Source organism: Labeo rohita, chromosome 11, assembly GCF_022985175.1.
Source record: "Labeo rohita strain BAU-BD-2019 chromosome 11, IGBB_LRoh.1.0, whole genome shotgun sequence".
NCBI classification, from domain to species: domain Eukaryota; kingdom Metazoa; phylum Chordata; class Actinopteri; order Cypriniformes; family Cyprinidae; genus Labeo; species Labeo rohita.
In genome coordinates, this window is record NC_066879.1 from 18,433,087 (window position 1) to 18,445,743 (window position 12,657).

A 12,657-nucleotide genomic window follows, 5' to 3' on the forward strand; every position below is an offset into this window, starting at 1 on the left:
ACTGTCATTTAAACGTTTGGGTTAGATTTGCCATTAGTCTGCATAAATAAGCAAGCTGTTTTGGTGCTCAAGAAACATTTCTTATAAATGTTAAAATAGCTGTGCAGTAAATTTTCTTTTTATTATTGTTTTATTTACTTATTTCTAATTTAATAATATATAATAATAATAATAATAATAATATATATATATATATATATATATATAATATTATTATTATTTTATTTACTTATTTCTAATTTATCTATATGTATATATATAGTCTATTTATTGGAAATGACTTTTTAGGATGTGTACAAATTAATTATTTTATTTATACTATCATTCAAAAGTTTGATTAAGATTTATTTGCTATTTTGTTGCACAATAAATGTTTTTTTGGGGATTTAATAGTTCAAAATAAATTGCAATGTGTATAAAAAAATATACATTTTTTTGTGAATTTTATATACACTTTAATTCAAAAAGTTTGGTTATGATTTGCCTTTAGACTGCACTGGAAAAACCATAATATTCTGAAATATAATTTAAAATAACCGATTTTCCTTATTTATTTATTAAATTAATAATATGCTGTTTTAGTGACAGCAAACATTTCTTATTATTAATGTTGAAAAAAGTTGTACTGCAAATTTTTATTTATTTATTTATTTTATTGGAAATTTTTTAGGACTGAATAGAAAGTTAAATTAAATAAAATTAAATAAAGTTAAATAAAATGTGTATAAATATAATATGTGTATAAAACAAATTATGCATTTTTGTGCATTTTATATACACTTTAATTCCAAAAGTTTGTTATGATTGAAAAACCATAATATTCTGAAATGTAATAACTTAAAATAACAGTTTTTTTCCTTATTTATTTAATAAATAAATAATATGCTGTTTTGGTGCTCAAGAAACATTTCAGTTGAAAAAAGTTGTGCTGCAAATCTTTATTTATTTTTTGGATTGGACATTTTTTAGGACTGAATAGAAAGTTCAAAATAAATTGTGTATAAATATAAAATATGTATAAAATAATTATGCATTTTATATACGCTATCATTCAAAAGTTTGGTTATGATTTGCCTTTAGCCTGCACTGGAAAAACTGTAATATTCTGAAATATAACAATTTAAAATAGCTGTTATTTATTTATTATTTATTTATTATAATTATGCTGTTTTTGTCCTCGAGAAACATTTCTTAGTAATGTTGAAAAAAGTTGTGCTGCAAATGTATTTATTTATTTATTTATTAAAATTGGAAATTATGTTTTATGACTGAATAGAAAGTTCAAAATAAATTGCAGTGTGTTTAAATTAATTATGCATTTTATATATATTGTATGTCATTCAAAAGTTTGGGTTGCATTTAAAAGATTTGCATTTAGTCTGCACTGGAAAAACTGACATTCTATAATATAACACAACACAATTTAAAATAACTGTTATTTATTTATTTATTTATAATATGCTGTTTCATATACACTATCATACAAAAGTTATAATACTTTTATTATTAAAATACTTTTATATATACTGACCCCAAACTCGAACAATATACAAGCTTCAAGTTAAATGTTGAAAAACTGATTTTAATGCTCCAAAGTTATATTAATCATTTGCACCGTTTTGACCTGTAGATCCTCATCAGGCTTTTCTGTTATTGTTTACGGTTTTAATACACTTGTACTAAATTTGGGTTGGATTTGCACAATTTCCTATGGTTTCTTCAAGTTAAATATTACCACAAACGCTTTGTTTCTTATAGACCACCACCTGTGCAAGGATATGTGTATTTCTCCTTTAAAAAAATCTGTATGTAAAAAATCAGCAACCACATTCATGTCAAAATCTGTGTTTGTTTTCCTAACTTATTTCTTTATTTTCAAATCTACCATTTATTGATGTCTGTTATGGTGGAACACTAACATTCGGTGTTGATGATGTACATCATAATGCTCCTCCCATGACTCCGCCCCCTTTTTCTGTTGTTAGAGTGAAGCTTTGAGGCAAGTCCTGGTGAACCGTTACTATGGCAACTTCAAGCCGGGTGGCAGACGAGACAGTTTGACCAATTTCAGCAACGGGCCGCTCACCCCCGGCGGACAGACCAAGACTCCTACAGGTTTGTGCAGTTCCTTATAACAGATGACCTTTTCAAACGTAGAGACCAACTTCATTTAGCGATACCCCGCCGCTAAAGATGACTCCCTCCCCGACAACTTTTGTCTCTTTATGCTACGTGTCCTATATATTCAGAGCCATCGCTGTTGCCAGGCGACAAGAATGTGGCACCCACACTTCCTGAGTGAATAGCCTCCAGACACACCTGCTTAAGGTCTAGCAAGTGTGTTAAAGCGGAATTGTCTTAAGGAGAAACTGACTGGAGTTGATAAGAAAACAAGGTTTTGGGCAGTTTGACCCAATCATAGTCAAAAGTTAATTTTCTGCTGCACGTATACATAATTTTGATTGTTTATTTATTGACTGCCAGCCCTTAGATTTCATGCTTAACTGATGCAACATCTCAAAAGGCTCAAAAAGGCCTGTTTGGTTTTTTGATTCAATTGTAGTTTTTTACTAAATTATTCAGTCTGAGATTTGGTTTGATGTTTGTTGTACGAACAAACAATGAAATGAAGCTGTATCTAAACAAAATGTTAATAATAATAATTCCTTATTTAGTAATTAATGAAATGCTTTTTCAGTGATTGTTTAATTACATGCCCATTAAAATTCTGACTAATATCAAAATGTTGTCATATAATTTCTCAAGTACAAATTAAATGCATTGACCTGATTAAGCTAATTAATATTTAATATTTATAATAAAAAAAAACTTAGGCTCACAACGCTGAATTTATTCTATTAAAATACAGTAAAACAGTAATATCATTTTTTTAATTAAATTGTAAATATTACATATTAAAATATTACAATTAAATGCATATTTTTTTCTGTTTTAATATTTCTGGACTCCTTTTTAATGGTTAAATTAAATTTTATCAATCAAAAAGCATACCTATTCAATTAAAATCATGAAATGTATACAATTTAACAACAGTTTGTTTTTTTTTAAAGTTTAACAAAAATATTTTTTTTGTGGCCTATGAAATGTTTATTTTTTTTCTCACATCCTGTTTTATTGTTACCAAATTCTGTTTAAGGATGTCTAATTGTTTAAATGTATAAAAACAATTTGTAATGTATTTTTACAATTTTTTTTTTTTTTTCAGAAATTGTGTGTTGTGCATTTTATTTACTTTTTTTCTGGTTATCAAAGGAAGGCATAAAACATTCAGTTTATCTTTTAATCAAATTAAAGTTAAACGGACTTTATTTATTTTTATTTTTGAAAACAAAGGGGTTTACTATTAAAATTAAAACGGGGAAGAAATGACCTATTGTGTTATTTTTATTTATTTATTTTTTTTAATTTAAATAATATTTTAGTAGTAGTAGTAGTAGTAGTAGTGCATTCTACTGCACAAAAGTAATGTTCTGACAATTTCTTAAAACCAACCCAAACTTTTATTTTGAGGGGTTGCCATGAGGTAGTGTGAGTCATATTTCACCTCAAAATCAAATTAAATAATTGGATGAAACCCAAAATTTAGAACTATTATAAAAATTACTAAAGTTCCTCAAGTTGTTCCAGAATTGTTCTTAAAGTCAAACCGACCTTTTATTTTGACGGGTTGTCATGAGGACCTTTGAAGTTTCTGTGTGTATGAAATAACGATAGTTTTACTCAAATGAAACGGCAAAATGCCCAACAAGTACTCTCAGAGCAATTCTGGAGATGTTGTCTGTGTATTTATATCCTCATTTAGTAAGAGGGCAGACGTCGAAAACATCACGAACGTCACACCCCCTTCAGTATGTGTGTAAGTTAGCAACATAAACAAAACCGCGCATCTGCGCAATTCATTCAGAGACACGCAGAACATGCAGGATTCATATTTAAATAGTGTTTTTGCGGCTTACTATGTATAGATACTAGTCCATATCGCGACTTGAAGTAAGTGTACTGACCTACATTTGACTACTTCATCCAAATTCGGTGACATTCCGTTTTATACAGTAAATTGCATTTTTATGACTGGATTCTCTCTGCGTTTTGCGCATTGTGGAAATAATAGGACCTGGTTCTATTGATATGTTTGTGGAACTGCAATATGTTGTTTTTGCAGGCGTATTTGATGAAGTGAAAGTTAAAAGAACTACATTTTTACAAATAGAAAGCTTTTGTAGCATTAAAAATGTCTTTACTGTAACTTTTGATTAATTCAATGTGTCATTGCTAAATAAAATAATTAATTTCTTAAAAAAAAAAAAAAAAATCATCCTATCTTGAAACTTTTGAACTGGGCTATATATATACCCCCAGTTTAATAGACAAGGCTTACGCCTAGTCCTAGACTAAAATGTAAGTCTTAAAGTATCTTAAAATATATCAGTATATCAGTAGCAGTATGTTTTTTTTTTCTAAGCACATGTATAAAAAATTCTTAAATGTGACCCTGGACCACAAAACCAGTCATAAGTGTAAATTTCTTGAAATTGAGATTTATGCATCATCTGAAAGCTGAATAAATAAGTTTTCAGTTTATGTATGGTTTCTTAGGATAGGTCAGTATTTGGCTGAGGTACAGCTATTTGAAAATCTGGAATCTGATCTGGTGCAAAAAAATCAAAATACTGAGAAAATCGCCTTTAAAGTTGTCCAAATGAAGTTCATAGCATTGCATATTACTAATCAAAAATTAGGTTTTGATATATTTACAGTTGGAAATGTACAAAATATCTTCATGGAACATGATCTTTACTTAATATCCTAATGATTTTTGGCATAAAAGAAAAATCGATAAATTTGACCCATCCGATGTATTGTTGGCTATTGCTACAAATATACTTGTGCAACATAAGACTGGTTTTGTGGTCCAGGGTCACAAATGTCCTAATTGAACTATGGCCTAATCCTGGCTTAGTCTAAGCCTCGTCTGTGAAACCAGGCCTAATATTTGCTTTCTATTGATTTATTTTTAAATGTCTATATAGTTTATTTCAGTTTTAGGTTTAGTTATTTTAGTACATCAAGTTAAACTAAATTGAAATGACAAATGCTATGTCAACTACCTAAAATTAAAATAAGAAGTGTTTACATATTTTCAGTTATTATTTTATTTTAAGGTTTTAGTTATAGATAATTAAAATAACTGTGAAATGATGTCTGTTTATTCCCAGGAGGTGGTGGGGGTTCAACGAGCAGTCGAGGGGAGATGAGCCTGGCTGAAGTGCAGTGTCATCTGGATCGAGAGGGTGCGTCTGACCTGGTCATTGACCTCATCATGAACGCCACAAGTGACCGAATCTTCCAGGAAAGCATCCTGCTGGCCATCGCTTTGCTGGAGGGAGGAAACCCTGTCATACAGGTAAGATGAGCTCTCACTTCTCACTTTCATTTGCGTTACGTCTGTTGTTTTTTAAATTTGATTAATACTTTAATGATTATTGTTTTATATTCTGCTTTTAATCTTTAATTATGGTTTTGTTTATTTTATGTTTCTGTTTTTGAGGGGTTGTTTATATAACTTGCAGTACACAAGCTGAGCCTCTGTTCTGCTTTTAAAACTCTCGTGCAAACCCGCAGTAGATTCAGACAGTGTAGTAAACGATGATGGCGACACAGCCGATGTGGCTCTTGTGTGTGGCACGATATATCAGTTGATCCAGGGCAGATGTGGTGAAATCAACAGTATACATTACAAAGCTAATTACCACATGAACTAAAGCATATCCAGAACCTTTATCTGAATTGCTGTTTTGATGCAAGGTGGGGGTTTTGCATATCTCATCTCTGCATAGGAAAGCCGTGTTCTTTCCTTTGAAATGCAGGGCATCCTCCCTTGGTGCAAAACAGGAAGAGGGAACGAGAGCATGCATTGAGTTGAGATAAGAAAACACCAATAAGGACGTCCCATAGCTCGGGTCACTGAGAAGTCAGTGGGTAAACTGAGGAAAACAGAAAGCTTGGATGCACAGATAGAGAGAGAAATGAGGGAGGAACTAAAGAAATGCAAACTAAAATGAAATGATAATTAAGTAGGTTACTAAAGTAAGTACAGTAGTGTACAATAGCATCGCATGACCTCATTATGTTTGTCATATGACTTCGTGAAGCTGCATGTTTAAATAATTGCCTGTATATACTTTTGAAAACAAAAATGGGTATTTTTAATGTTTGATATGTTTATTTAATTTTTTTCAATTATTATTTTATTTTATGAATCATTTTATTTTATTTTATTTGTTTTGGAACACAAAAACGGGTATTTTTAATTTTAGATGTGTTTATGTTATTTTAGTGTATTTATTTTGTTTTGTTTTAGAACCAAAACAATATTTGGCTTGCTCATAATGGAAACAAAAAAGGGTATTTTTAATTTTTGATGTGTTTATTTTATTTTAAAATATTTTTTATTTTATTTTATTTTATTTTGAACCAAAAAAAAAAAAAAAAAAAAAACATTTGGCTTGCTCAAATTGGTACCAAAATGGCTATTTTTATTTTATTTTATTTTATTTTATTTTATTTTATTTTGAACCAAAACAATATTTGGCTTGCTCGTATTGGTAACAAAATGGATATTTTTATTTTTTTTATTTGTTTTGTTTTATTTTGTTAAAAAAAGGGAATTAAAAAAATGGTTATTTATTTTTTGATGTGTTTATTTTTTATTTTATTTTATTTTATTTTGTTTTGAACCAAAAATATTTGGCTTGCTCATGTTGGAAACAAAAATTAGTATTTTTTAAAAAATTTTTAAAAAGTTTGTTTTGTTTTGGCTTGTATTTTTTTTTTCAGTTCAGTTCAGGTTTATTTGCTTTTGACAATACATATTGTTTCAAAGCAGCAAAGGCATGCATGTTTCATGTTGCAGTGCATGTTTCTTTGCAATTTTAATTACTGAAAATGAATTGCTGAAAAATTACTGCAAAATCACACTGCATTTTGGTAAATAGAATCATTTTTAGTATCACTTAAGTATTTTATTTTTTATATTTTGAATTAGTTTTTATTTTTTTTAATTTTCCATTTTCATTTTAATTCTAGTTAAAGTTTTAGTATTTTTTTTTTTTAATGTCTATATAATTTATGTCGGTTTTAGGTTTAGTTATTTTAGTACGTAAACTTGTTTTGTCAACTACCTAAAATAAAATAAAAGAAGTTCACGTTTTTTATATATTTTATTTCAGTTATTTATTTCAAGTATTTTATTTTACTTTATTTTATTCAGTAAAGTAAAATAACCCTGCTTAAAAAAGTGAAATACTGCACATTTTGTAGTAGTAATCTGTATATTTAATGCATACAGAAAATGTGCATGAAAACACAGTATACTGCAGTGTTAGTAGTTGTCTGATAGTGTGTTATTCAGTGACACCAAGGCAAAGCGACGCTCGGATCGTCAACTGGAGTCAGTCCAGTTCAGAGCAGGGCCACACGTCACTGTCTGCAGTTGCCCAACCAGGTTTTTGTGGGTGCAATACGGTTGCTATGGCAACCTGGCAAATCGTTCGCCTCGATGCGCGGTGGCGCGCGGTATGGGGAGGGTGATGCGTGGCGACGGAGGTAGTCAATGTCAAAGGAGGGATGGCTGTGTCGGTTATAGAGCAATTAGATTTCCCGGCCTGGCAGAGCTGGTTTCTGTGCTCACGCATGTGTTTTGCGTGGGTGCTTTTGTAAATAGGCGCGTTGCATAATCAGCCCTGTTATTAGCATAGGCATTCTGCTTGATGATACTCTGGCTTCCCAACAGGCACACTTAGAGGCGCTCACATGACTAGATTACATAAGCCAAGCCCATGGTGAATAATGCAGAAAACACTCCTGACAGCTCCACGTCTGTGCTAACTGGGTCACTCTGTGCTTTCGTGATTGAGAGAGACAAAAGAGAGGAAAGTGATTGAGAGGGACACATACAGGTACACAAAAAGAGATAAAAGTGTCCGTAATGAGGTGAAATGCCTCATAATTACAGGAAGTAGAGTTGTGTTCTCATTATCACTATAGTGTGGTTCCTTTGTTTACCTTATGAAGGCTAATGGGGTCGATCTCACAAAACCTGTGTGGGTCATATTTCACCTCTAAATCATGAAAAGTCAGATAATTGTTGATGAAACCTATATTTAGGACTATTTTACAGTTACTGAAGTTTCTCAAGTTGTTCCAAAATTACAACATCCTCAAGTTGTTTCAAATCTGTTTCAGTTTCTTTCTTCTACTGAACACAAAAGAAACCTGCTGATAGTCACCATTGACTTCCATTTTTTTCCTGCACTATAAAAAGTCATTGGGTACAATCAACTGTCGACTGTTTTCATTTTTGGCTGAACTGACACTTTAAGTACATTTCCCCCCATACTCCATTACCATAATAACATCCTTATGAGAAAGAGTAAAAATATAATATAATATAATATAATATAATATAATATAATATAATATAATATAATATAATATAATATAATATAATATAATTTAATAAATATATTATAACATATTATAATGTCATGTAATTTAATATATAATATAATATAATATAATATAATATAATTAATATAATATAATATAATGTAATATAATTTAATAAATATATTAGAACATATAATGTCATGTAATTTAATATATAATATAATATAATATATTATAATATAATATAATAAAATATTTTTATGGCAGTTTGTCACAGTTTTCTTTTGCATTTATTTGTGTAGTATTATAATAATATAATATAATATAATATAATATAATATAATATAACATAATATAATATAATATAATATAATATAATATAATATAATATTTTATTTTTATGGCAGTTTATATTATATTATGTTATATTATATTATATTAATATATAAGTTTTGGGACCTTTTGTGGCTTATTTGTTTATTTATTTATTTATTCATTATTCTATCACTGTTTCTCAGTGGTGATTTAATACAGTGTTGTAATACAATCGTTATTATTTTTAATTAATTGTACACAGATAATGTTTTTTACAATATCTGTCTCAATCTCATACAAACCCAGAACAGACTAAGAAATGTATTTACAATCATTACAGTCATTAAAAATTATTTAAGAGTTTAATAAATAAATAAATAAATAAAATTAAGAACATGAAATATAATATAATGATAAATAAATAAGAAAATTAATTAAATGAAATTAAAAATAGAAGTGGTTCAACAAAAAATTAAAAAAAATAATACAATTAAATATAATTAGAAAATTATAAATAAGTTAAATAACAGTCATGGATACCAGAACAATTACTTTTAATAACTGTAAACCCCATTGTTTCTGAGATGTGCCATTATAATAAATAATAATTATTACATAATAAAAATAAATCATAAAAAATAAAATAATAATATAGCCAGTCACAGGAATATTTATGTGTACCTCTAATTGAATATTTTCTTTTTTGTTGCCTATTTATTTATTTATCAATCAAACAATTATTTTCTCGGTAGCGATTTAATACAGTGCTGTAGTACAATGAATTTAAAAAATGATTTTAAAAATGTAAAAAAAGAAATAAAAAAAATAAGAATGTAAAATAATATAATAATGATAAATAAGAAGTTTAATTAATTTAAATAAAAAAGAAATAGTAACACATACATTTAAAAAAAAAATATATATAATAAAATTAGATAAAAAAGTCAAATAACACAACAAGGATACCAGGAAAATTGCAGCTAATAACTTTAAACCCCATTATTTGTCCAGGAATGAATGTATCATAGAAAAATATGATAATATGTCCAGACATAGGAATATTTATGTTGTTCTCTAATTGAATTTAATTTTATCTTTTCCAACTGCAGATACAACATCAAATGCAATGCATATGCAGTGCCTTGCAAATGTATTCATACCCGTTCATTTTTCATGTTTTGTTATATTGCTGCCTTATGTTAAACTGCTTTAAATTACTTTTGTTCCCCACATCAATCTACACTCTGCTTATGCAATGGAATCATGGAAACAAGTTTTTTAATTTTAATAAATTTGCAAAGATGTTAAAAACCTGTTTTTTGCTTTGCTACCATGGTGTGTGGAGTGTAGATTGATGAAGGCACTGTATATGTGTGTGAAGTGCAAGGCACTCTGTGTGTGTGTTTACATATATATACATATATCACATTATGATAATAACAATTGCTCAGTTTCAATTAAAATAATTTTACAGTCCATTAAAATCTATAATGGTCCTAAAAGAGAGTCTTGACAGGTTGCGTGAGATTCATCCTTCAATACTTGAAATTCCTGACAATGTGTTACTAACTTTGTGCTTGACAGCATCAACCTCAGTGCAATGGGTTAGATTGGTTAAGCATTCTTGCAGCACTAAAAGGGTTTTGTGGATAACCTGCATGACACATTTGCAGCCGGTTTGCAGAGTCATTCGGGTGTCTTTTGAAGGATGTGAAGAAACCACATGAAAGAAATAGAGAACTAGGGGGTAGTCTGCACTTTAAACATGTATGTTTGTGTGCGGGGTAACATTCTCCAGCGTTAACAGGGGAATTACTGAGTTTACCAATTGTAAATCAGCTTCTTTTAAGAGGATTTATTCTGCTGTCCTCTGCTACACCTTTCTCGGTGAATGCTCTCGGTTTGCACATTCTCAAACTCCTAAAATCAACTTACACAAACAAGGCGCCTATTTTAGGACAGATTTGTATTTGCTTATTTATTTATTTGTTTATTTAATTATTTATTTAATGCATTGTAACATTCTAATACATAATATACAGTGTTTTATTTTTATATATTATTAGTCAAATTAAGTAAAAAAAAGAAGGTTTACGACAAATAATATTTTTTTTGCACTTAACATTGTTATATTATATTATATTATATTATATTATATTTTATATTATATATATATATATATATATATATTATATATATATTTTAATGTAATTCCACCGAAAACCTAAATAAATAAACAAGAAGCCAAAAAAGAAGCCTTTTTTTATGAGTTTGACAGTATTTTTTTGCATTTATTTATTGCATTTATTTGTATAGTTTTATATTTTATTATATTGTTTTATAGTGTTTTATATTATATTGTATTATGTAAGTAATTCCACTCAGAATCAAAGTAAAAAAGAAGCCTGTTTTTATGAGTTTGAAAGTATTTTTGTCCATTTAGTACATTTATTTGCATAGTTTTCTATTCTATTATGTTATATTATATTATATTATATTATATTATATTATATTATATTATATTATATTATATTATATTATATTTAAGTATTTCCACCTAAAATTTAAATAAATAAAAAAGAAGGCTGTTTTATTACTGTTTATGACAGGGTTTTTTTGCATTTATTTAATGCAATTATTTGCAGTATTATTATATTATATTATATTATATTATATAATATTATATTTTTATATAAGTAATTCCACTAATAAATGGAATGTATTGCATTTGTAATATTATATTATATTATGCTGTGTTATATTATATTATTGTTTTTTTATTATGATGTATTATAAAATAATTATATATTTAAAGGTGTACATTTTTTCTGCGTCTTTGAAATATTTGTTATAAAAATCCTATTACGGTGAAAGGGGTATGTATTCATTAAAAATAAATTAACACACAATGAAAGCAAAATTAAAATAGTGCAAAGAATGCCGCAATTAAAAAAATAATGTTCCTCAAATATGGGAATTTAATTTTTACTTCCAATTTCTACACTGAGGTAAAATGTGACCCAGACATGTTTTCAGGAGATTTCATATATGAAAGTATGTAAATTCAGATTATACTTAGATTGTGCGTTTTGATGAGAACGTGGACTTGGCAAATCCTTGGAGGTTTGCTAGATCATATCTCAAGGGTCTCAAAAGGTTAGTTGAGTCAGTAAACGCAGCATCGTCGGCATGACATTGATAGAAGGAGCCATGTGATTGGTTGACTCTTCTGAGTGACCTGCTAGGATGCAGAAGTGAAACGGGCCTAACAGCAAACCCTGGGTTTGTGGATTTGGTTTGACGTGTTATGCAGATTGGATAAAAACCACGAAAGTGCAGGCAGATCGAGAAGTAATACTAAGGAACGATGCTCTTCCTGGTGTACATTTTTTCAATCCGGATTGATAGATGGTCAGGCACGCTGATACTTGGCTTAATGCTGCGAAACTATTCCCATGAAAAGAAGAAAGATATTAACTTTAAAGCTGCTCATTAGAGCCATACAAATGGTCTTTTGAAACATATCAGAGGGTGAATCGCATTACTTTGACTTGCATAATATGGCCTGGTTCCTGCACAGAGAGGCATTTGTTTGGAAGCTGCACAACAACACAAGCCACCTCCCCTCCGCAATTTGTTTGTTTACAGAGGTATTCTGGGGTGGTCGTCAGGATAACACATTCTGTTACCAGGGAGAGGGGGAAAGAGGGATGAAAGCTGAGGCGAGAGAGAGAGAGAGAGGTAATGGACTGAATAATAGGGAAGCAGATAGGTTATGCAAAAGTTGAGGGCAGAGCGAGCGAAGCAGGCAGAGACTACGGGGAAGTGTGTTGGTGAACACAAAGAGAAGTGGGACAGGGCAAACCACACGCT

The 12,657-nt window shown here is 29.2% G+C and overlaps 1 protein-coding gene across 1 annotated transcript in view; it reads left to right on the forward strand.

The window, feature by feature from the left end:
• itpr1b (inositol 1,4,5-trisphosphate receptor, type 1b) overlaps window positions 1-12,657 on the forward strand; it is a 160,630-nt gene that overhangs the window by 90,253 nt on the left and 57,720 nt on the right. Inside the window, 2 exon segments of the mRNA XM_051122130.1 lie at window positions 1,986-2,115; window positions 5,238-5,425. Of these exon segments, the coding sequence (XP_050978087.1) occupies window positions 1,986-2,115; window positions 5,238-5,425 (318 nt within the window).